This window comes from Hordeum vulgare, chromosome 6H, assembly GCF_904849725.1.
Source record: "Hordeum vulgare subsp. vulgare chromosome 6H, MorexV3_pseudomolecules_assembly, whole genome shotgun sequence".
Classification (NCBI taxonomy): domain Eukaryota; kingdom Viridiplantae; phylum Streptophyta; class Magnoliopsida; order Poales; family Poaceae; genus Hordeum; species Hordeum vulgare.
In genome coordinates, this window is record NC_058523.1 from 191355685 (window position 1) to 191378267 (window position 22583).

Here is a 22583-nt window from a genome sequence, read left to right on the forward strand (position 1 = left end):
GATTCCATGGAATAGGTGGAGCCCAAGGGCATGAGTTTTTGTGTGATAGAAGTAGGGGCTTTGCTCTACACTATAGTGGTGTCAATTATCTATTGGTTTTATGTGTGTGCAAACTATGCCTAGACAAAGTGGGCATGTGGCTGAAAAATTCCAGATTAGTGAACTCTGAAATTTCACTAAGTCTGGGATTCTGGAAACATTTTCTTCCCCTATAGATGAGGATGTGCTGGTCATTCTGTTGAGAACTAGCCTTAGTTCAGAGATAGGATTTTGAACCTGGTATGTTTGTGAAGCTTCCTGTCAAATTTCAAATCATTTGGAGTCCAGTAGGTTGTGTTTTGATTGCTGTCAAAAAGCTTCAGAATAGAGACAGAAACTCAGGTGCAGGAATTTTCACTAAGTCCCTGAGATCTGATGGTTTTGGGAAAGTTTGTGGCCTTGTATCTTCTAGAGTTTAATTCCTTTTGCTGTGATTCTTGCTGGTGCTTGTAGTGTTCTTGGTTGGCAACATCCACATATATTATTTGTCATGTTTGGAGGCCTGTAGCTATGTTGCATGTAGCTCCCAAATAGCTAAGATGCAGATTATGTAGTTTTGTCATTTTGATCAAAGTGTGTGCTTAATTGATGTTGTGGTGTTCTACCTTGCTCCAATCCATTCATGTTGGGTTGTTACATGTCTTGGCAACCTGGGAATACCAGATTTGTGCCAATTGTGAGTATGGTGTTGAATCTTCCACGTAGAGCTTCATATCTTGTTTCGTTGATTTCCATTGATCCGTAGCTCCGTTTGCAATGTTCTTTATATGATTTTGCACCGTTTTCACGAGATGCATCTGTTCATGTCATTCTCATGCATGTCAAAATAGCTTAGTGTTCAGTTCTGTCCAGAAACTTGCAGTAGTTTATTTTGCTTGTGCTAGTGATAGAATTAGTGATGCATGCCCATTTTTCATCTCATGCATCATGTGATTGTTGCATCTTGTGGTGCTGCTGTTCATTGGCTGTTATTCTTGTGTTGGGTAGCACCGGGATCAGAGAACGAATACGTGGAGTCAGGAGAGTACGTGCAGGACGAGCCAGAACCATTCCAAGCTGAGGATATCACAGGCAAGATGATATGACCTTGATTCCATCTCTAGAATTGTTATGGTAGTTTCATTTCCATGTCATATTGCTCGCTGCCTACCACTGAAATTAAATTGCCTCTTCTTATGCCATGAGCCCAAACACCGTTCTCCTTCCTAGCAAACTTGTGTGGTTAAGTAGGCTTGCTCAGCTACTAATGTTAGCATTGCTAGTTGCAGGTGCTTTGCCTCATGTGATAACATGAGCTTGATATCATTATCTTAAATTATGTTATTTATTTAATGCACCTATATACTTGGTAAATGACGGGAGGCCTAGCCTTTGCCGGGTGCTTTGTTCCGTTATTGCCGCCTTAGTTACCGGTTACCGGTGTTTGATTCCATAATGATCGCTCCTAACACGTTCGGGGTTATTATGGGGACCCCCTTGATAAATCGCGTAGTGCTAAGGCTTGTCCGGCAGGACCCAACATTGGTGTTAATTTGCTAATCACTTAATAATAAACTGCATATGGAATAGCTACCCCGAGGATTCTAATCAACAACCCGGGCCAGTGCTCCTCATGAGTGTTGGTCCAAACTAGAGTCGAGTGCGGGGCCAACCCGGGGCAACTCGGGAGATGTCTATCAGGCCACTGTACGCTGTGCTCATCCGGCGTGTCCTGAGACTGAGATACGCGGCTCTTATCAGGGTCGTCGACACGTCGGGAGGTCCTGCTAGCCTTGCCTTACCTAAGCGGTATATCTTGCGTATAGGAATCCCAGTGAAGCTTTGGGTTTCCCCAGAGTTGAGGTTTTCCTCTAAGGAATCCGACGAGATCACGAGATTCGTGATAGAGGATGCCTTTGCGGCCTGTGTTCGTTTGTGATGGACTAGTTGGAGCACCCCTGCAGGGTTTAATCTTTCGGAAAGCCGTGCCCGCGGTTATGTGGCAACTTGGAATATTTTGTTAACATCCGGTATTAGAGAACTTGAACCTAAACTAATAAAACTGCCAACTGTGTGTGTAACCGTGACTGTCCCTTCGAAGATCTCTCTTCGATCGGGAACACGGTGGGGTTATGAATGCCGTAGGTAGGTGTTCAGGATCACTTACTGATCAAGTAAACCCGACCGTTAGCGTAGACCACCTTCCCTTCTACTTTGCGTAAGTTAGCCACTTAATCAAGCATAGGTTGCTGCAGCCTGATACAGTCCACCCTACCATACCTAATAACATGACTAGTCCTGGCACCAAGGTCTTAGATTGCTGAGTCCCCGTGGCTCACGGATTCCTCCGAAACTCCCAGCAGGTACAAGTACCCCAGAGACCGATGATCCCGATGGCACCCAGCTGACGTGGCAGTACGACGAGGAGACAGACCGCCTCTACGTGAACTATCCAGAGGACTGAGGCGTGGTCGTGATCGTGGGCCTGCAGCAGGGTAGCATAGCATTTTCCATGTTTTGTAGTACGTAGCAGAACTACCTTGTTTGTATCTGTGTTGTACTCTGAGTTATTAATAAGAAGACAGTTGAATCCCGAATTGTCTACTTGTATTATTATTTGTGCTATGTTACTTGCTTGCGAAACGCTTAGATGCGCTTCTTTCCTATTCGGGGGCCTCGACCCCCAGATCGGAAAGGACCGCATCTTGGTCGTTACAAAGGTGTAGTAGCCATTCCGCACCAGTGTTCCGTATAGCCTCTAACTTCGGCATCCGCCATGATTTCTCCATGTCCCTCCATAGGCATTGAGCGATCGGGCACCTGCACAGTGCGTGAAAAGTGTCCTCTCGCTCCATTCCACAAATGACACAGGTGTCCGTCACCCCAATATTCCGGCGTTTCAGATTAGCAGCAGTAGCAAGGGAGTTTGTAGCAACCCTCCAAGCAAAAACTCGCACCTTTGGGGGGGGGCTGGCACCCCCATAGTGGTTTCCAGATGGACCGAGTACCATCAAATACCCTACTCGACGCAGCCATAGACGATCTGTACTTTTCGTCATGAGCAAGGTGGTAAGCCGTACAGACCGAGAACACTCCTTTAGGGTCTGGAGCCCATGCAAGAACATCATCCACAATCCGGTTTGGGGAAGCCTTGATCGCGCTAATAGCATGGACATCCACTGGTGCGAAGTAACAGTTGAGACTCTCCATGTTCCAGCGTCCATATTCATCCATCAGCTCTGACACCCTCCGGAGGCGGCAATTTCCTCTGCTCGAGATAGGACGATAAGAATGGGGTCGAGGGATCCATGGATCTCTACAAATCCGTATATGTTCACCATTACCAACGCGCCAGATGAGACCCTTTTTAAGCAGTTCCAATCCATAAGTGATTGCTTGCCACGAAGGTGACGCGTTCCCTGTAAACACCGTGTCTTCCAGGGCTCCGTTGGGGTAATATTTTGCCTTGATTACCTGTGCACGTAAGGAATCTGGTCTGGTTAGAAGCCTCCATGCTTGCCTCGCCAAAAGTGCTTGATTGAACAGCTGGAAATCTCGGAATCCAAGTCCCCCTCCACTCTTTGGTTCACAGACTTTTTCCCAAGCCTTCCAGTGTGTTTTTCTCTTGCCATTTTGGCTCCCCACCAAAAGTTCTGGACTAGGCGAGAGAGGTCCTCGCAGACAGAGGCGGGCAGTTTGAACACCCCCATTATGTAAGTGGGAATCCCCTGGGCAACAGATTTAATCATAGTCTCTTTCCCAGCTTGAGAAAGAGTGTCTCCCCATTCCAACATACGCTTTGTTAGACTTTCTTGTAATTTTTGAAACTTGCCCCGGTTCATCCTACCATCAGGTGTTGGCAGCCACAAGTATTTCCCTTCAAACTCTTCTTTTTGAACATCAAGGATCTGGCGCACTTGGAGTTGAATATCTTTTGGGCAGGCATCACTAAACTGGATGGAACACTTCTGGATGTTAATAAGCTACCCGGTAGCTAGTGCATAGCTCTGGATTACACCTTTTACAAACATAGATTTTTCTTGATTCGCCTTAAAGAAGAGCAAGGTATCATCCGCAAACAAAAGGTGGGACACTCCAGGAGCCCTTCTACAAACTTTAACTGGTACAATATTATTGGAGACTACCCCTTGCCTGAGTAGAGCAGACAAGCCATCAGGAGCAAATAGGAAGAGGAATGGGGATAAAGGATCACCTTGTCGTAGCCCCCGTGATGGTGTAAATGAGTCCAAAATAGCATCATTGAACTTGACGGAATATTTCACCGAGGTAACACAAGCCATTATCCAATGTATCCATTGATTAGAGAAGCCCAACTTTTCCATTGCTTGCCTCAAGAAACACCAGTCGACACGATCATATGCCTTGGAATAAGTCGAGCTTATACGCCCAGAAGCTATTATCTGGGTTTTTCTCTTGGTGCATAAAATGTAAACTCTCGAAGGCCAATAGAGCATTGTCGGTGATCATCCTGCCTGGGACGAAGGGGCTCTGAGCAGGCGAGATGATCTTAGCCACAATCTTATATATCACGTTACATAAGCTGATGGGCCAGAAATCCACAAGCCGGTTAGGGTTTGCTACCTTAGGGATTAACACAATGATCGTCTCATTGACATCCTGGGGCATCACCCCTGTACTGAAGAAGCTCTTCACAGCAGCAATAACATCAACCTTCATAACTGCCCATTTTTTCTGAAAAAATCTCGCCAGAAAACCATCCTTTCATGGGCCTTTGAGGGGTCCTATTTGGAACAAGCTATCTGATATTTCATTATCCGTGAACTCCTTGCACAAGCAGTTATTCATTTCTTGGGACACTTTGGGTTCAAAGAGGTTTACCAGGGGTTCCCTTATCAGGTTATCCTCAGCTATAAATAGCTCCTGGAAATAAGAGTTAACCATGTTACACATAACCTTCGGATCACTATGGGCTACCCCTTGAGCATCCACTAGGTTTTTAACTCGGTTCTTGCGTGCACGCCAGACTGCTTTGGGGTGAAAGAATTTAGTGTTTTGATCACCATCCCTCAACCAATCCACCCTAGATCGCTGCAACCAGAGGAGTTCCTCCTTGTATAAGAGCTCATTCATATGGTCCGTTACCTTCCGAATCTCATTCCTATCTGCATTCATGTTAAAGAGTTCCTCCATCCGTGACCTACTTTTTTCCAGCTCCTGAGTGACATGACTAAATTTTTCCTTACTCCAGATCTGTAGCTTGGTCATAAGCTGGTTCAGCCCTTGTCGTACTTCCCCAAGGTGCACCATCCTTTCTGCTTCTGCCCAGCCCGATTCAATTCTATCTTGTAAACTAGGCTCGCGTTCCCAAGCAATCTCATACTGCTTATGAGATGGTCTCCGATATTTATCAGGCTCTTTTTCGCAGCATAAAATGACAGGTAGGTGGTCACAGCAAGCACTGATCATATGCGATACCGCCGCATCAGAAAACATATCACGCCAAGCACTGTCTGCGACTACCCTGTCGAATCGGACCTTTACATTCCGTCTCCCCTCGCGTTTGTTATCATATGTAAAGGGCAATCCCGAGAAACCCAAATCCTGAAGTCCACATACCTCTAATGTGTCTCTAAAGGCAAGCATTTGTTGATCTCCGCGAGGTGACACTGACAAGTGTTCAAAGGACCACATTGCTTCATTAAAATCACCCATAACACACCATGGGAGATCAGATTGCACTTTCAGTGTCTGCATCGTAGCCCACATACGATGTCTGTTTTCCACCCTGGGTTCCCCATACACACATGTGAGTCTCCACTCTGGATCCAACAAGGACGACCGAATATACACATCAATGTATCTTTCGTTTACTTCTTTAACATCCACACATAGTTTTTCACACCAAAACTGAAAGTGCAGTCATGCCCTTAATCGTGTTTTGGTGTTGCTGACAACACACATATAGATAACTAATCACTAATCCCCTTTAAGCTATTGTGAATGATCATGTGTTGATAAGGACAAGCTCATGTGCTAACAAGGACAAGATCAAGATAAGCATTCCTGAGCACTACATGCTTGATTCTTGTGGATGTTCACATGGTGGACAAATGAAGATGAATATATAAGCTAGGCTTTCCACATTATGTATGGGAGAGCTACTTGAAGACTTCATCATGTCTTGCTTTCGACATTGAGACATGAAGGAACAACAACATCAAGCTCAAGTGAAAGGGCTAACTCAAGGTATCAGTTCCTTTGAAGTTAGCGGTGCGGAGTGATGATCAGCGAATAAAGTATACACTCAAGTATGGATCATCGGTACCCCTTTTACAATTCTTGAGTCTCTAGGGATCCCGCACTATTAAGAGGGGATCACAGGTTTTGTGATGAACTTGCTCAAACTAGATATCCACTGTTCTGCTCATACCACATCTCCACTGCTCTGCTGTTATCAGAAAACGGGACCAGTGCCTCGGACATCCGGCCTCCTCCGGACGTCCGAGGGCCGGACGTCCGACCAGCTTCAGAAATCCGGAGCTTTGCACCAGAAGAACTTGAGCCATATAACTCGGACTTCCGGCTCCCTCCGCACGTCCGAGGGCCGGTCGACCGACGAGCTTCGGAAATCCGGAGCTCTGCACCAGAAGAACTTGAGCCATATAACTCGGAGTTCCGGCTCCCTCCGGACGTCCGAGGGCCGGCCGACCGACCAGCTTCGGAAATCCGGAGCCCTCCACCAGAAGAACGTGAGCCATATAACTCGGACTTCCGGCTCCCTCCGGACGTCCGAGGGCCGGACGTTCGTTCCCTTTCGGAAATCCGGAACCTTGCACCAGAAGAAGTTGAGTCGAATAACTCGGACTTCCGGCCTTCTCCGGACATCCGGTCCCTGTTCAACTCACAGTGTTTCCAGTCATATCTACAGCCCTCGGACGACCGACCCCTGTCGGACGTCCGACTCCTTGTGGACGCCCGGACTTCTGTAAACTGTCGGACGTCCGAACCCTGTGTGACTTAAAGTGTCCCCAACGGCTGTTTTACACTCCCCACTATATATACCCCCTCCCACTTCGTGAGAGGGTGTCCAATACAGCCATATCCTTATAAGAACACATTTCTACCCCACATACATTTGCTCACACCAAATCTTAGATCCCAAGAGCATTTGTGAGCCCCTTTGAGAGTTGTTCCAATAAAAAGATAGATCGTCTCCCTCTCCTTCTCTCAACCCAAGCTATTTGAGATTTGAGCTAGTTTTGAGCATTCCCCGTGATCTTGTTACTCTTGGAGGTTGGAGACTCCTAGGCGGTAGGAGTTCTTCGGAGAGGAATCAATCCGTGTGATTACCCCCGGAAAAGTTTGTAGGGGTTTGGAAGCCACCTCAAAGGCTTACCACTAGTGGTTGAGAAACGCCTTCGTGGTGTTATCTCAAAGGGAGAATAGGGTGAGCCTTCGTGGCGTTGGTGTGCCTTCGTGGTAACATCCACCTCTCTAACGGTGATTAGCTTCCCTCCAAGGAAGTGAACATCGGGATACATCTTCGTCTCAGTGACCTTGGTTATCCTTAACCCTAACTCCTTACTTGTGTTTTACTTGTGTTACTTGAGCATACATACATTGCATATTGGTTGTGCTCATTATATTGTGTTGACTATTTCTTGTACAAGATTAATCGTTCAAGCATACCCTCTATATCCACACGTTCACACTTGCAGCTTTTGAGATATCGTGTGCTATAGTGTGATCTAGTATCTTGTGTCGTTCACCTACTTGTCGTGTAATATAGCTCAAGTAAGTTTGTGTAACTTACTTGTGCTTGTTAGTAACTGTATTGTGTCCATCTTGGTAGATCGTGTTGTTGATACACGTTGCAGTGCCTAGTGCATTTAGGATTTGTGCTTGACAAGTATCCTCTTAGTTTATTTCCGCATTAAGTTTAAGCCAAATCCGAAGAAGTTTTTAAATAGCCTATTCACCCCCCCCCCTCTAGGCGTCATCGAGGTCTTTTAAAAAACAGGGCTAGACCCCGCTAAGACCCTCACTGTCAGTTCCAGGAAAACCCCTCAGACCCAATCTACCACAGAGATGATGAACCTTTGTTGCTTTTTGTCTAGTTTCACACAAAAACACCAACCGGGCCTTTACTTTTTGTACAAGGCCCGCAAGTTCACGAACTGTCGGTTTGTTGGCAACGCCCCGACAGTTCCACGTTAGGCAATTCATTGCTCCTGACGGGGCACCACGCATGGCCCCGTCAGTTCACCGGCGGCCCCATGGCCGGTTGCCTCCATATCCACCTCACACACCGTTTTGTTGTCCACCTGAGCCCTGTCCCTAGGGCTGCATTGTTCCCTTTCTTCTGTATTCCCCCCGGCTCGGCAGCAATGAAGGGCACCATGGCGTTGGTAACGTCTGCCACTAGGTCGAACCCAAGAATTCCATCGACCCGACGTTTGCCTAGAACGGAGTCATGACCGTCCAACGATACAGGTGCGGTTCCATACGAACTGAGAGAGCTCAAGCCACGTATAGCCGGTATCATATCTTTCGATCCGAGAGGTTCATCACGAATCACCACGTTGCCCGGTCTCCTTCCCCTCGACAAATTTTTGGGTACCCCGCTCTTCTTCTTCCTTTGCTTGCTCCCTTCTATGCCACGTGTAACTGGAGCTTTGGCTTTGAAACTTACATCCATCTGCTTCTTCTTACTGCATTCAGGTTTCTCCCTCTCAAGGTGTAATTTCATGTTATCTACCTCCTTAGCCAAAGTCTGATCAGCAGCATCCCAACAAGGCGTTTCCCCTTGTTCAAAGTTATGGTGAGCATCAACTCTCTACGGAATCCCATCTTCCTCATTCTGCTTACTACTTCCACTAGATCCGAGATGTTCGACGTTAATAGTCGATCCAACACTTCCCAACGAGAAACTCATCCCTCTTCGAGCACGTGGCTGTCCCGGCGAGGGGGTTTATGCTGTCCTATGCTCAAATTTTTTATAAGGGGAGCATCGGAGTGTGCAATCATAGGCCTTCGAGGGGAGACCCAGGAGCTTCTTTTCACAAGCTAGTTTATCATGTCCCATGAAGCCACAGTGAAAACAGAAGTGTGGAACACGTTCATACTTTAACTGGAAGATACTACGTTTGACAGTTCCTTGCACCTTATACTCCAGTATTACCTCCTTTTGCAACCTCCTGTTATAGGGGAGTTTCACTCTGATTCGCAAGAATTCATTCATTGCATGGCCTGATTCTGGTGCATCCACCTCCATTACTTCGCCCAGGGTCTCTCCTATAGCTCTTCCATACGCCCTTCTTTGTCTTTTCCATGGGACATCAAACACCCGCACCCATACTGGTACGGAGTCAAGGATTGATTCCGATGGTCTCACATCGCCATCAAACGGGGCTACCAGCAGGGCATTGCCATCATATATCCATGGCCCTCCCCTACCCACAAAGTTAAAGTCTCCTTCTGAAAAGAGCTTGATCACGAAGTGATTACTCTCCATTGGTTTGAATTCCACACCTGCTCTTAGCTACCAAATCTTTTTGAAGTGGTTGGACAGTGTCTTAGCACTTGGGCACTTCTGCGCCCGGTATAGACCCAGTAGATTCCATCTTTCCGTTTCCTCTACTTCTTCCTCATCTTCCTCAAAATCCACGACGACGAAGGCCACATCATCCATGACCACTTCACCCCCGAGTTGTGCTTCATTAGGCGCCGGCAGTCCGCCCCCAGACCTCGGGGCATCCCGGTTGCTATCCTCTTCCTCTCCCTGGCGCATCCCATGATCGTGTGTCCTCCAAGCCCTAGACGTTACCATGGCACGCTAGCGCGGTGGCTTTGGGTGGGTAGGGACCTCACCGGTCCCCCCATGATCACCCCACCACCTGCGGACGACGACGGCTTGGACGACATTGGGGCAGGCAAGATACGACCAGGATCAGGCGGATCGGAACTTGCTTGTAGGGATAGGCTATGGGGGGTCTGTCGCCCGCACCTATAAATAGGGTTTACCAGGGTTTTACCCCGTGCGGGCGTCGGTCTCCCACAGGCCGGGAGGGACTAGGACTCAGAGACGACGAAGACCTCAGATACGTGCGCCGGGGGGAAACCTCCCGTAGCTCTGATATGCTTCCATCCTTAGGCATCGGCAGCGGCGTCGGTGGCAGGGGCAGGGGATCATCCATGTGGCAGGAGCCCAACCTAACCCTAGATGAGGCAGACTCTACAAATCTTTTCCCTCTGGGTAATTATTTAGGTACCAAGAGAGTACAACTAGTGAAATTTTATACATATTGTGATTATACATGTGGATTTCCTAAAGATTTTTTTGACACCTAGGTGATCCATATGTTACACATCTACTTTGAGGCCTAGACTCTTCTTTCAAAAAAAGAGCCAGAAAAGCTATAGAGTTGACGTTCTTTAGGAGTGATTTTCTCTAGGGAATACTCTTTGCTGCGTACGCGAATCTTGAAGAGTCCCATGTGAACATGCAACCCCTTGACCCTTCCCAGGGAACGCTAACTTTTCTTTTCATGACTCCATATAAGCATGACATCCATCCATAAGGCTGTAGCAAGGAAATCGTCCAGCTGTAGCATTGCAACTTTCTCTGTTGGACAATACCAATTTTTTGTTGAAATATGACAATCCACTTTTGCTAACATGACAATTCTCTTCTGTTGCAGCATGACAGTTTTTAAAGGGCTACTTCCTCTTCTCTTTATCCTAACAATTCTCACTACTGCAACACGTCATATCTTTGAAACTCATGGCAAATTTCTTTTCTGTAGCATGTCAATTTTCTTCTATAGCACGTCCATTTTTATTGTTCAACATGACACATCTACCTGTTATAGGACGGGCAAATCTCTGCACTTTAGCATGGACAACTCTTGAACGTTAACTGCAAGCTATTTTTCTTTTTGAGCGAATACTGGAAAATCGCCGTTTGCTCGCGTGCCCCCGATGACTAGGGCAAACTCTTTCCTTCAGACTTCACCGATGAGCTTGGGAATCCCTATGCGTCCGTCATGACTAATAGTTTAAGTTAGGTTTTTTTAACGGATGTTGGCGCTTCTTTTTCGAGTTTGTCTTCTGGGCTTTGATCCTCAAGTCCGTCCATTTGAACGTAGTCGATAGAGCTCTGCCGTGGATCCCTCTTCTTGAGGCGGGAGGTTATTGTTTTTGGTCATGCGTGTGCAACAACAAGATTTGATGTCAGCTGGTTCAGGTTTATTGAAGGGTTTAACGGCGATGACTGTGGTTCCAGGGCTTTGTTCCTTGGGACACGCACACAAAGACATCCTCACTATCATCGACAAGGTGAAGTCGGCTCCGATAGGAGAGCGGCAACAACTACACGTCGCTGGCTTGTCCTAATGCGGAGATAGTGGAACCTTGTTGTAAATTTCATTATGTTTTATATTTTTGATGAATACTCCCTCCGTCTTAAAATATCTGTCTTAACTTTATACTAGCTCTAGTATAAAATTATACTAAGCTTAAAAAACTTATTTTGGAATGGAGGAAGTATAATACATCTGGTTTTTTTTTAAAAAAAAGACTGAACCGCCTTTGACTTCTTAAATGAAAATAAAAACAAGTTCCACCTGCGTACAAAAACCTTACATCTTTTAATCGGCATCTGCTGCATACCAATCCTGGCAATCCACTAGAATTTGTCGACGCAAAAATTTGCATGGCCTGAAACTCTGATGGAGTGATGGTTCAGTTAGGAGCAAGTATTTGCAGAGGTTGGGCCTCGCAGAAGCAGAGCTGGCGAACAACTCTCGGTCTCCGAACACCACCGACTCCATGGTCCATGCTGGTGCAGCTGTTGACTGCACTGACTCCATGAAAAAAACGTCAAACAATCTGTTTCTGCTCAGCCACCTCTATACATACAAGAACATGATCCGGCACGCTCCAAGAAGCACTCAGCCCAGGCATCTCTGACTCTCGTCACTCCAGGAAGGAAAGCACCACACTGTCAACAAGTAAGCACGCGATGCCGCGCCACCTCGGCCTCCACGGCGCGATCGCCGCCGGCGCGTCGCGCCACCTCGCCCTGCACCACGGCGGCGTGATCGCCGCCGCGGCGCCGGCGGCTGCGGCGTTCCTGGCCGTGTGCGCGCTGGCGCTGGCGCTGTGCGCGTCGCACTCGGGGGCGGGGGCGGCGGCCACAGAGCGGCTTCGGCGCGCGCTGGCGAGCGTGAGCCGCCGGAGGACGGACCCGGTCATCAGCATCCACCAGGTGCAGCCCGGCGGCGTAGGGGCCGACGCGTCCCCGCCGCCGTGCGTCTGGCAGAAAGGGATCCTCATGGGAGGGAAGTGCCAGCTACCGGACTTCTCCGGCGTCATCAACTACGACCCCGCCGGCAACATGGTGGCTCCCGGCCGTCCTCGGGCCGTGCCGGCGCTTGGCTGGTGATCGACGCCATGAACTCGTCCAATCGAGAGTGACGTGTGTGTTGTACGTGTGGCGTGGACTCGTAGAAGTAATCTGCTATTTAGAGTGGCATCCAACAATGTGCTGGAGTGGATTTCTTTCCTTGCGATGTTCTGTGAAAGGGCAAATTCCTAGTTTCATAGCCTTGGGGTGACGATCTCATTAATTTTCTCTTGGGACTTGTGTATTCCTCTTTTCATCGAGAATCTCCTGATGTACCTGGTCTCCAGCTGAAATTTGTGCTCCTGAGTTTGGCCTATGTGAATTGTTTTTTAAAGCATGTACAATAAGATACCGTCAACATGCTGTAAGGTTTAAAATATTATATTTTTGCTGAGTTGGACGAGAGAGGAGAGAAAAAAGAAGAAAAACGGTCTCTTCGTGAAGAGCTAGCTCTAGCACGTGTTCCTAGGTGCTTTGTGAAAATGAAAGGTGAAACATACATGATAAAAGTAATACTCTTTTACAGCTAAAGAGGTGCTTGGATCCAAGTGACTAAAAGTAGTCTCTTTAAGAGGCTAAAGTTTCGAGCATCCCTGACTAAAGAGAGGCTAAAACTAGTCTTGAGACTAAAATATGGATTAGTCCTCTCTCTCCTCATTTAACTCCTCTTCTTTAACACATGCGAGTTCTTGATTGAAGGGTTTGGAGGATAATAAATGCCTATTAACTTGATTTAGTCTTTTTAGTTTTTTGGATCCAAGCATGGATGAGGCTAACAAGTTTTAGTCCCACTATTTTTAGTCATGGGACTAAAACATATCCAAACACCTTCTAACTATTACACAAGCTAGCTATAAGATGGCTTATAGCCAGCAGTTGGTTATACTATTAACCATGTTCTTATGAAACCGAGGCAAAATGCTTGCCTCTTTCATTAATAAAGGAGTCTAGATGGAAGCAAATGTTCAAAATACTTGCCTCTTTTTTAGCCCAAGCACTGGTGTGAATGTGAGAGCAAAGTTTTTCTTTTACAATAAAATATAGTAATATAAAGATATTAATTACATTCAGCCTCTCTAATGTTGTAAAGTACAACATTACGGACGCACACAATTAAAAAGAAAAAAAATTGGTACAGTGTCAATTATTTGTAGCTACAACACGAATCACCATCTAAACAACACTCAAAGTTTAAACTATCAAAAACAATGTCTTCAAGAAAAAACAGTGCACACGCATCATCATCGCGTGATCCTAGATCTTAGGTTTTCATCACGAAAAAGATCCGTGCTCTAAAAACAATGCCTTCAACAAAGTCATTGTCAGTCACAAGTAATTAAGACCAGGCCTTTTTCATCCTGAAAACTAAGACTCTCTACTTCGTCTGTGTTGCCGCGCTCCCACTTGCCAACGCCGTTGCTACGAGTCACGAATCACCAAGTCCTCATCGCCACAAAGATTACATCCTCCATTACAAAGCATCACACCTCAGCCGCCATTCTCCGTCATTGTCTTCGTCATGGAAATTAAAATACCAACATTCATGTAATGTCAACGGATACCGAAGTTTAGCGTTACACCTTTCTGAAACCACTCGGGCTGAAATAAGGTCGCACACGGTCGAATCCTATCGGATCCAACGACTTACAGGCGTCAAGCGTTTAATGAAGATCTCCGACGGAGCATTCCTAAACTCGTCAGCGACCAGATCCATGAGGACCGACAACCGGCTAAACACGTCTTAGGGGAAAAAAAACCAAAGACCGCGCGTCGCCGCCCCGGCGTCCATCTCCGCCGGACGAATGGTTGGCCGATGCCTAAACGCTCATCAACGATGGCGTGTCTCTATCAGCATCGACCGCCACATACCATCTCCCCCGAAGCTCGCAGAACGAAACGAATTGTATCAAGCATCGACCGCCACGTCACGCACCACCGGAGCACCTCCATCGGGCGTGGCCTGCACTGCACATGCGACACCAACAGTCACCGGCCGTGCATGATGCCTAGCGGCCACGAGCGTCTCGACGCCGGGAACAGCGTCTCCTTCGGCCGCGACGTCGGGGAGGCCGCCAGGGGCAGGCTCTTCATCGACTGGCGCCGCGGCCCCGACGTCGTCCTCCCGCCCGGGCACCACCGAGGCTTTGCCCTCCCCTCCATGCCCTTCTCGTCGTGGATGGCGCACCCGGCCGGACCCGGCGGCGCTGGCGGCAGGATGTTCCTCCAGGCGACTACTCCGGCGTCCGTCTACGACTACGACGCCTACCAGTACCAACACCAACACCACCACCAGCGGCGACACATCGGGTACGACGGCTACGGGGCGGCACCCGGCAGGCAGGTGCTCTTCTACCAGCCGCAGCAGCAATACCACCGCCAGCACCAGTCGCTGGTCCTGGAGTCGGTGCCGGTGCGCATGGCGGCAGCGCCAGGCCTGTACGTGCGTGCATGCATGCGCCAGAAGATTGAATGCTACGAGGGAGGGGACTTAATTAATTCAGGTGCTTTTTGAAACAGTCTGCAACTATATTAATAAGTGACAAATGCAAGGGCCTGGGTGCAAAACGACCAACCCTGGCCTACCCTGTCCACTTGGCACGCTGTGAATGGCTATGGATTAAAAATGCACAAAACTTCCAAGTTGTAGGACTAAATAGGTGTACTTTACAAGTTGTAGGACCAAACCATCACATGTGTTGAAGTTCTAGGACTTGGGGTACTATTACCTCAGCCATCTCACATCGAGGCAGAGGGGACCCGTCACCAGCCTAGATCAGATTGCCATGCCCAGATGCACGTCCACGCACCATCACACAGATGGATCGTTGGGATCTCCCCGTGCTAGCGGAGGCGTCCAGCCCCGATCTGTCCACGAATCATGCCGCTCAACATCAGCCTGAGTGCTCCGCCTCGCCGCGCCGCCACCGGCCAGCATGCTCCGCCGCACCATACCGTTATCGGCCTTCACGCGCACCGCCGTGCCTCGCCGCGCCTACAAATCGGCGCGCCGACCGGCACTGAGCCCCGCCGCCAAACGAGAAACAGCGCCGGCCCGAGAGAGCGCCCCGCCACAGCCGTCGACAACGGGGGCTCCGCCCGGTGGCGTCCTCTGGCGGCGGCATGGCAAAAGTGAGAGGGCAAGGGCGATGGCGGCGCTAGGGTGAAGACGCGCCCGTATCGCCCTGTACAGGACGATGTGGGGCCCGATCCGAGAGAGAGGTTTGTTCTTGTCTCAACATTATGACAGAAGCTCGAAGCTGCCTATTTGGGACTGTCAGCTACACTTGGGCTTGATAAGAATGACAATTTCCTTTTTGATTGATCGGTTAATTCTGAAACTAACTGGCTGAAAAGAGATGTACTCCGTACTTCTCTTCGGGAGGTAAAGAAGTCCTAACTAACTGGCTTAAGCAATACATGTCAGTCGTTAAAATGTAACTTTTTTTTACAAAGGAATCATAAATGTGATATCTCATTTTTTGTGGGATGATGATGCAACACATAGGAGGATACACTGCTTTGTCTCGTGAAAGATGTCTATTCCAAAGAGGAAATGAGGCATGAGATTTTGAGATATACATTGTTTTAACCAAACATTATTGACTAAACAGGCATGGCGTCTCATTGATAATCCGAATTCTCTGTGTACACTGATTCTTAAAGCCAAATATTTTCCAGACGGAGATAATCTCGATATAGTTTTAAAGAAAAAAATGTCCTATACATGACAGAGTATCATGGCAGGAGCTGAAGCGCTGAAATACAGACAATTTTGAAGAGTGGGAGATGGAGAACAAATAAAGATATGGGAGGATGCATGTATTCCTCGTCTCCTTCTAGAATGGCAATATTAGCGAGGGGGTAATTCTATCTGGGGTTTGTGAGCTCATAGACCTAGCTACATGTCATTGAGATGAACAACTAATTATGCAAACTTTCTGGTACGTGGATGCTTAGTGAATACTTGCTATCCTCCTACCTTTGCATGAGACGAGAGATTTCATGGCTTGGAATCCAACAAAAATTGATGTCTTTACAGTGTGTGTGACTTACCATTTAGAATGGGAGTTCCAGTTTGATAATAAGCTGCAAAATACTATTGGATCCTCGGTTGAAGAAGATATTTGGCATTCGGTATGGAGGCTTCTTTGACCAGCTAAGTTAAAAATATTTATATGGAGGGCTCTTCAAGGTGTTATACCTTGTCACACCATTTTGGCTAACAAACACTTAAAGATTAAACCGAGCTGCCCGACATGCAGCTTAGGCCCTGAGAACATCAAGCACTTGTTGTTCGAATGCACAAGATTTGTGCCATTGTGGAAGTTGCGTGGCATCTATGATATTATCAAAAAAGCAATGATGGTGGACAAAGCCGTTGAAGCAATTTTGGAACACTTGTTGTGCTTACCTGAAAATATATCATAGTTCTCGGGTTACCTAAGCTTAAGGAGATGATAGCTATTGTTGCATGGTACTTATGGCTTGAACACCGCAAACTTACTCACAGGAAAGAGACTCAAAGCGCTACATAAATCAATCTCGCCGCATGACGCCTAGCGGCAAACTTTATTATTTCTTGGAGTCCCAAGGCCATGGTTGGAGCGAACGCATGGTTGAAACCTAGATACAGTTACACTAAGCTAAATGTCGATGTTGGTTTCGACAATGATACTCTTGAGGGAACTGTTGGAGCTATGGCAAATGGAAAATTTGGTATATGTTTTGACTCGTTCACCGCGGAAGCCATTGGTAATTAAAATAAAACCAGACAAAAGCATTGGGCGTTTAATGACTACACCTCTGGTATCCCGAGAGATTGGATTCATGCCACCAACTAAACCTTTCTGCCACTGGTGTTCAGAATGGTGTTTCACTCTTTCTTTCCAGCCTCTCTATGGCTCGATCTCTATGATCCTTGAACCTACGGGGACAAATATCATGAACGAGACAAGAGATAACTACGAAGAAATTTTACTTCACACATGCAAGGCATTAAAATACTTCCAACGATTCCTCCATAAATACATAGGATTGTAGGGTTGTGCCTCAACCTATGACCGTACCAAATTACTCACAGATAGCGATCAAATAGCAAGAACAAACCATTAAAGAACACATCAAGAAGATTTACTGATAATATATTTTACAATAGTTGCTGAATGCGATGCATGATTACCAGGTGTGGCTAACTAGGATGGACGATGTGATGATGGTCATGGAGATGGCTATGGAGATCGATGGAGATGAAAAATGGCGGCGGCTCGGGCTGCTATGGATAATGAAGATGGAGGTCTCGGCTTGTTCTATTGCAGAAAATGCACAAAGACACAAAGCTTACCATTGACCGTCAAGTGCAATGACTCGCATCCAAGATCAACACCAACAAGAAGCCCATGGCATTCAACATCAAAGCTTGTATGACTTCATGTTCACAAGAACCACTTCCCCTATGAACGCAAATCAAAGTTCTACCTCGAGACCATGGTCCATCCATGATACAACGTATCAATAACAATGCCTAAAATATCGACATTCACTAGAAAAGTACTCCGTGAGAGGAACGTGCATTGTCATGGACTTAGCACACTACCATGGTGATGAGGTTCACAATTCGAGAGTGGATTTTTCCCAGATGGGAGATGGTGCGGAGCACCCAATGGTCATCCCCATGGATACTACACCAACCCCCCAAGCACCAAGTGGACATATGACAAGAGCTCGTGGACATCCATTGAACATGAGGTTAACTCGCTCCTTGGTGAATGATACATCTTCGTCGTATCTACTTTTCCTAATGTTTTGCTCTTGTTTTGGATTCTAATTTGCATGATTTGAATGAAACTAACCCGAACTAACACTGTTTCAGCAGAACTATCATGGTGTTGTTTTTGTGCAGAAATAAAAGTTCTTAGAATTGGACGAAATTTTTTGGAGAATTATTTTGGAATAAAATAAAAATACTGGAACCAAGACCCACTCGAGGGGGGGGGGGCTGATACGTCTCCAACGTTTCTATAATTTTTTATTATTACATGCTGATATATTATCATTCTAGAATACTTTTGGGGTATTTATTTACCGACTTTATTATTTTTGAGCACTAACCTACTGACCCAGTGCCCAGTGTCAATTGTTGTTTTGTGCATCTTTTTCACTTTTCACGTTTTCATACCAAACAAAGTCCAATTGACCTGAAACTTTTGGTGATTTTTTCTCGACCAAAAGAAGAGCAACAAGCATCAGAGGAAGGCTGGGGACCACACGAGGGCCCCACAAGCCAACCCAGCGCGGCCTAGGGGGCGCCCTGTTGGCTTGTGGCCCCCTCAAGGCTCTCCCGACTTTGTTCTCTCACTTATAAATTCTTATATACCCTAGAAACACGAGAAGCAGTCCTGAAACACTTTTTTATGCCACCGCAAGTCTCTGTTATGATGAGAGGCCATCTGGAGCTCCGCTCTGGCACCCTACCGGATGGGGGGTCGATCACGGAGGGCCTCTTCATCAACCTTGCCGCCCTCAGGATGATGCGTGAGTAGTTCACCATAGACCTACGGGTCCATAGCCAGTACCTAGATGGCAGTCTCTCTCTCTCTCTCTCTCTCTCTCTCTCTCTCTCTCTTGATCTTAAATACAATGATCATCACATCCTCGCTTTGAATCACATCATGTAATTCCTTTTGTTCGGTGCGTTTGTTGGGATCCGATGAATTGTGGGTTTATGTTCAAATTATTCATGATAACTATTTGAGTCTTTTCTGAATACTTATATGATTCTTATGTGCACGATTATGATAGCTTTGTAATTCTCTACGATCTATTGAAATAGTTTGGCCAATTAGTTTGATATTTCCTCGGTGAGAGAGGTGCGTTGTAGTAGGTTCAACCTGGCGAATTTCTGTATCCCAGTGTCAGAAGGGGACAAGATGCGTCTTTGTGTTGCTGCTACTAAGGATAAAATGATGGGTTTTATTCATATTACTTGAGTTTAATTTGTCTACATCATTTCATTGTTCTCCATGCATTACTTTGTTTTACTTAATACTCTAGAGGCATGCTCGATAGCGGTCGATGAGTGGAGTAATAGTAATAGGTGTAGGCAGGAGTCGACCTATTTGTTTATGGACGTGATGCCTATATACACATGACCATTGCCATGAATATCCCATAAATATTCGTTTTTTTATTAATTGCCCAAAAGTAATTTGTTTACCCACCATATGCTATTTTTCATGAAAGACGCCATTAGGGAAAACTATGGCCCCAGGTCTATTCACAACATATTTACAAAACCTTTAATGCCATGCTGCCATTTACTTGTTTGTATTTTATCTTGTTATCTACAATTTTCTACACACCTCACTCGCTTGCAAATAACAAGTACAAGGGGATTGACAACCCTCTTGCGTGCGTTGGGTGCAAGTTATTTGTTCTTTTGCGTGCAACCGTTGAAGACAAATGTGGTTGATATTCCTATTGGTTCTATAAACCTTGGTTTCATAACCAAGGGAAATACTTACCCGATATGGGGCGGACCCGTGGGTGTCGATCTTTCATTAATTGGAGGGGGATTCCTCAAGAACACGAAGAACACGGGTATGAAAAGGGAGAAATCACAATAGAAAACACTCAAGAACAAGACCAATCACACATCCACTAGACTCACCACACACAAGATCCACAAGGGTACACGAACAATAAAGGGAAAGTAAGATACATGGTAGAGTTTATCCCAAATCCCATGGGGAGATGGAGCCTTGAATCCACTAGGGGATCTTCCCTCGTAAGGGGCCTTGGCATCCACTACGTCGTCTTCTCACATGGAGGTATCTCCATGGGAGGAGGTAGTAGATAGATGGTAGAGGCTAGGGTTCTACTAGGTCTCGGACGTAGGTTGTAGAGGTGGAAGTGCGGGCTGCGAGGTTGGGGACGCCGGCGCCGGCGGTTGGGCGCCGTCGCGGCGTGAGAAAGAGAGAGAGAGGCGGCTAGGGTTTGGGGCTCCCGTCTCCTGAGGGAGACGACATCAGAATATACTGTTTATTGTCTGATTAATATCGAAGGGGTACATGTGTTTATAAAGGAGGACAGCCTCCACTAAACCCTAGATAACTTGGACTCTAACTTGGACTCTAATATAACTTGGACTTCTAAGATAGGTAAGATAACTTGGGCTAAGCCCGTAATTAACCCTGCCCATTGGGCCTCCTCCGTTGGTACGTTGTACCGGTCATAACATCTCTCCCCGCCTTCTCAAACAGCTCGTCCTCGAGCTGAACATCTGGAAACTGCTGGGTGGAACGCCGTGCTCATGCGGAGCTTCATGCCCGCCAGTCGAAAGAGATCCCGCCAGACATGTCCCGTGAACACGGGATCACGATCGCTGACGATGGACGACGGAAAACCATGGAGGCGGACGATGCCGTCGAAGAAGGCCCGCGCCACGGAGGCGGCTGTATATGGATGACCCAGGGCGATGAAGTGCGCTTACTTGGAGAAGCGGTCAACCACTGTGAGGATGACGGACTTGCCGCCCACCTTGGGAAGGCCCTCGATGAAGTCCATGGAAATATCCACCCACACCTGGGAGGGTACGTCCAGCGGCTGCAGTAGACCCGCGGGTCGTAGTGTCTCCGTCTTGTTCCGCTGGCGCGTCACACACGACTGCACCCAGTCGCGGACCATCGCGCCATCACCGGGGATGTAAAAATCAGCACGGAGACGATGGAGAGTCTTCTGCACGCCCTCGTGCCCTGCATAGTGCGCCAAGGTCAGGACCTGGTGGCGCAGGTCGCCATGGTCGGGCACGAAGATGCGGCGGCCATGTAGGAGTAGCCCCTCGTCCAAGCGCCAGGGCGCGTCCAGCTCGCCGGCGTCAAGGCGCTGGCGCAGGCCCTGGGCATCCACGGCCGTCGAAGTTGCCTGGCGAATGTCGTTGATGAAGGCGAAAGATGGCCCGGAGCGAATGCACATGATAGTGCCAGCCACGGCGACGTCGTCCGCGACATCCTCAGTGTCGCGGCGGGACAAGGCATCGGCGACCGTGTTGAGACGGCCGGGGCGGTACTCAATGGTGAAGTCGAAGCCAAAGAGCTTGCTGATCCACTGGTGTTGCGGAACTGTGGAGAGGCGCTGGTCCAGCAAGAACTTGAGGCTGTAGTGGTCCGTGCGCACACGGAATGACTGGCCCCAAAGATAAGGCCGCCAGTGACGCACCGCCTGAACCAACCCAATAAGCTCGCGCTCGTAGGCCGCGAGCTTGTGATGGCGAGCGACGAAGGGGCGGCTGAAGAAGGCGAGCGGTCCCTCGCCCTGGTGAAGGACGGCGCCGAAGCCGATGCTAGAGGCGTCGCAGTCCACGATGAACGGCATATCAAAGTCCGGCATCTGGAGGACGGGTCCCGTCGTGAGCGCCCGCTGGAGAGCCTCGAATGCCGTAGTCGCCTCCTCGTCCCAGGAGAAGGCGTCGCGTCGAAGGAGACGCGTCAGTGGCGCGGCGATGAGGCCGAAGTCCCGGATGTACTTCCGGTAGTAGCCGGCGAGGCCCAAGAAGCCGCGGAGCGCCCGCGGTGACCGCAGGATCAGCCACGCGGCAATGGCGGCGACCTTGTCCGCGTTCATCGCTACCCCGTCCGCCGAGATGACGTGCCCCAGGTACGCGACGGAGGTCGTGCCGAACGAGCACTTCGAGCGCTTGAGGTGAAGACGATGCGCTCGAAGCTCGTTGAAGATGATGGCCACATGTTGTAGATGCTTCGCCCAAGATGCACTGTAGATGAGAATGTCATCAAAGAAAACAAGCACAAAGCGGCGCAAGTATGGGCTGAGCACGTCGTTCATCAGGGCCTGGAAGGTCGCCGGCGCGTTGGAGAGGCCGAACGGCATCACCGGGAACTCGAAGTGGCCATGGTGAGTGCAGAACGCCGTCTTCTCGATGTCGTCAGGGTGCATGCGCACCTGATGGTAGCCCGAGCGAAGGTCGAGCTTGGTGAAGAAGCGCGCTCCGTGTAGCTCGTCCAAGAGCTCATCCACGACGGGGATGGGAAACTTGTCCTTGGACGTCAGGGCGTTGAGGGCGCGGTAGTCGATGCAGAAGCGCCATGTGCCGTCGGACTTGCGCACAAGGAGCACCGGGGCGGAGAACAACGACGTCGAAATCCGGATGATGCCCTGCGCGAGC

General features: G+C 48.1%; 2 protein-coding genes and 1 long non-coding RNA gene across 4 annotated transcripts; all 3 read left to right on the forward strand.

Annotated features, from left to right (window-relative positions):
- Positions 1-12022: 12022 nt before the first annotated feature.
- On the forward strand, positions 12023-12699 carry LOC123405284. The gene has a single exon (XM_045099030.1). It carries the CDS (start codon positions 12023-12025, stop codon positions 12443-12445), a length of 423 nt encoding a protein of 140 aa, XP_044954965.1. The 3' UTR covers positions 12446-12699.
- Positions 12700-14240: 1541 nt separating this feature from the next.
- Positions 14241-14918, forward strand: LOC123405285 (B3 domain-containing protein Os03g0120900-like). The gene has a single exon (XM_045099031.1). The coding sequence runs from the start codon at positions 14241-14243 to the stop codon at positions 14916-14918; it is 678 nt and encodes a 225-aa protein (XP_044954966.1).
- On the forward strand, positions 14918-16543 carry LOC123402514. Of its 2 annotated transcripts, none has more exons than XR_006611292.1 (2): positions 14918-15625; positions 16138-16543. It is a non-coding gene; the product is annotated as an uncharacterized LOC123402514 (long non-coding RNA). The 2 variants fall into 2 exon arrangements; XR_006611293.1 differs by having other exon boundaries at positions 16151-16543.
- The last annotated feature ends 6040 nt before the right edge of the window (positions 16544-22583 follow it).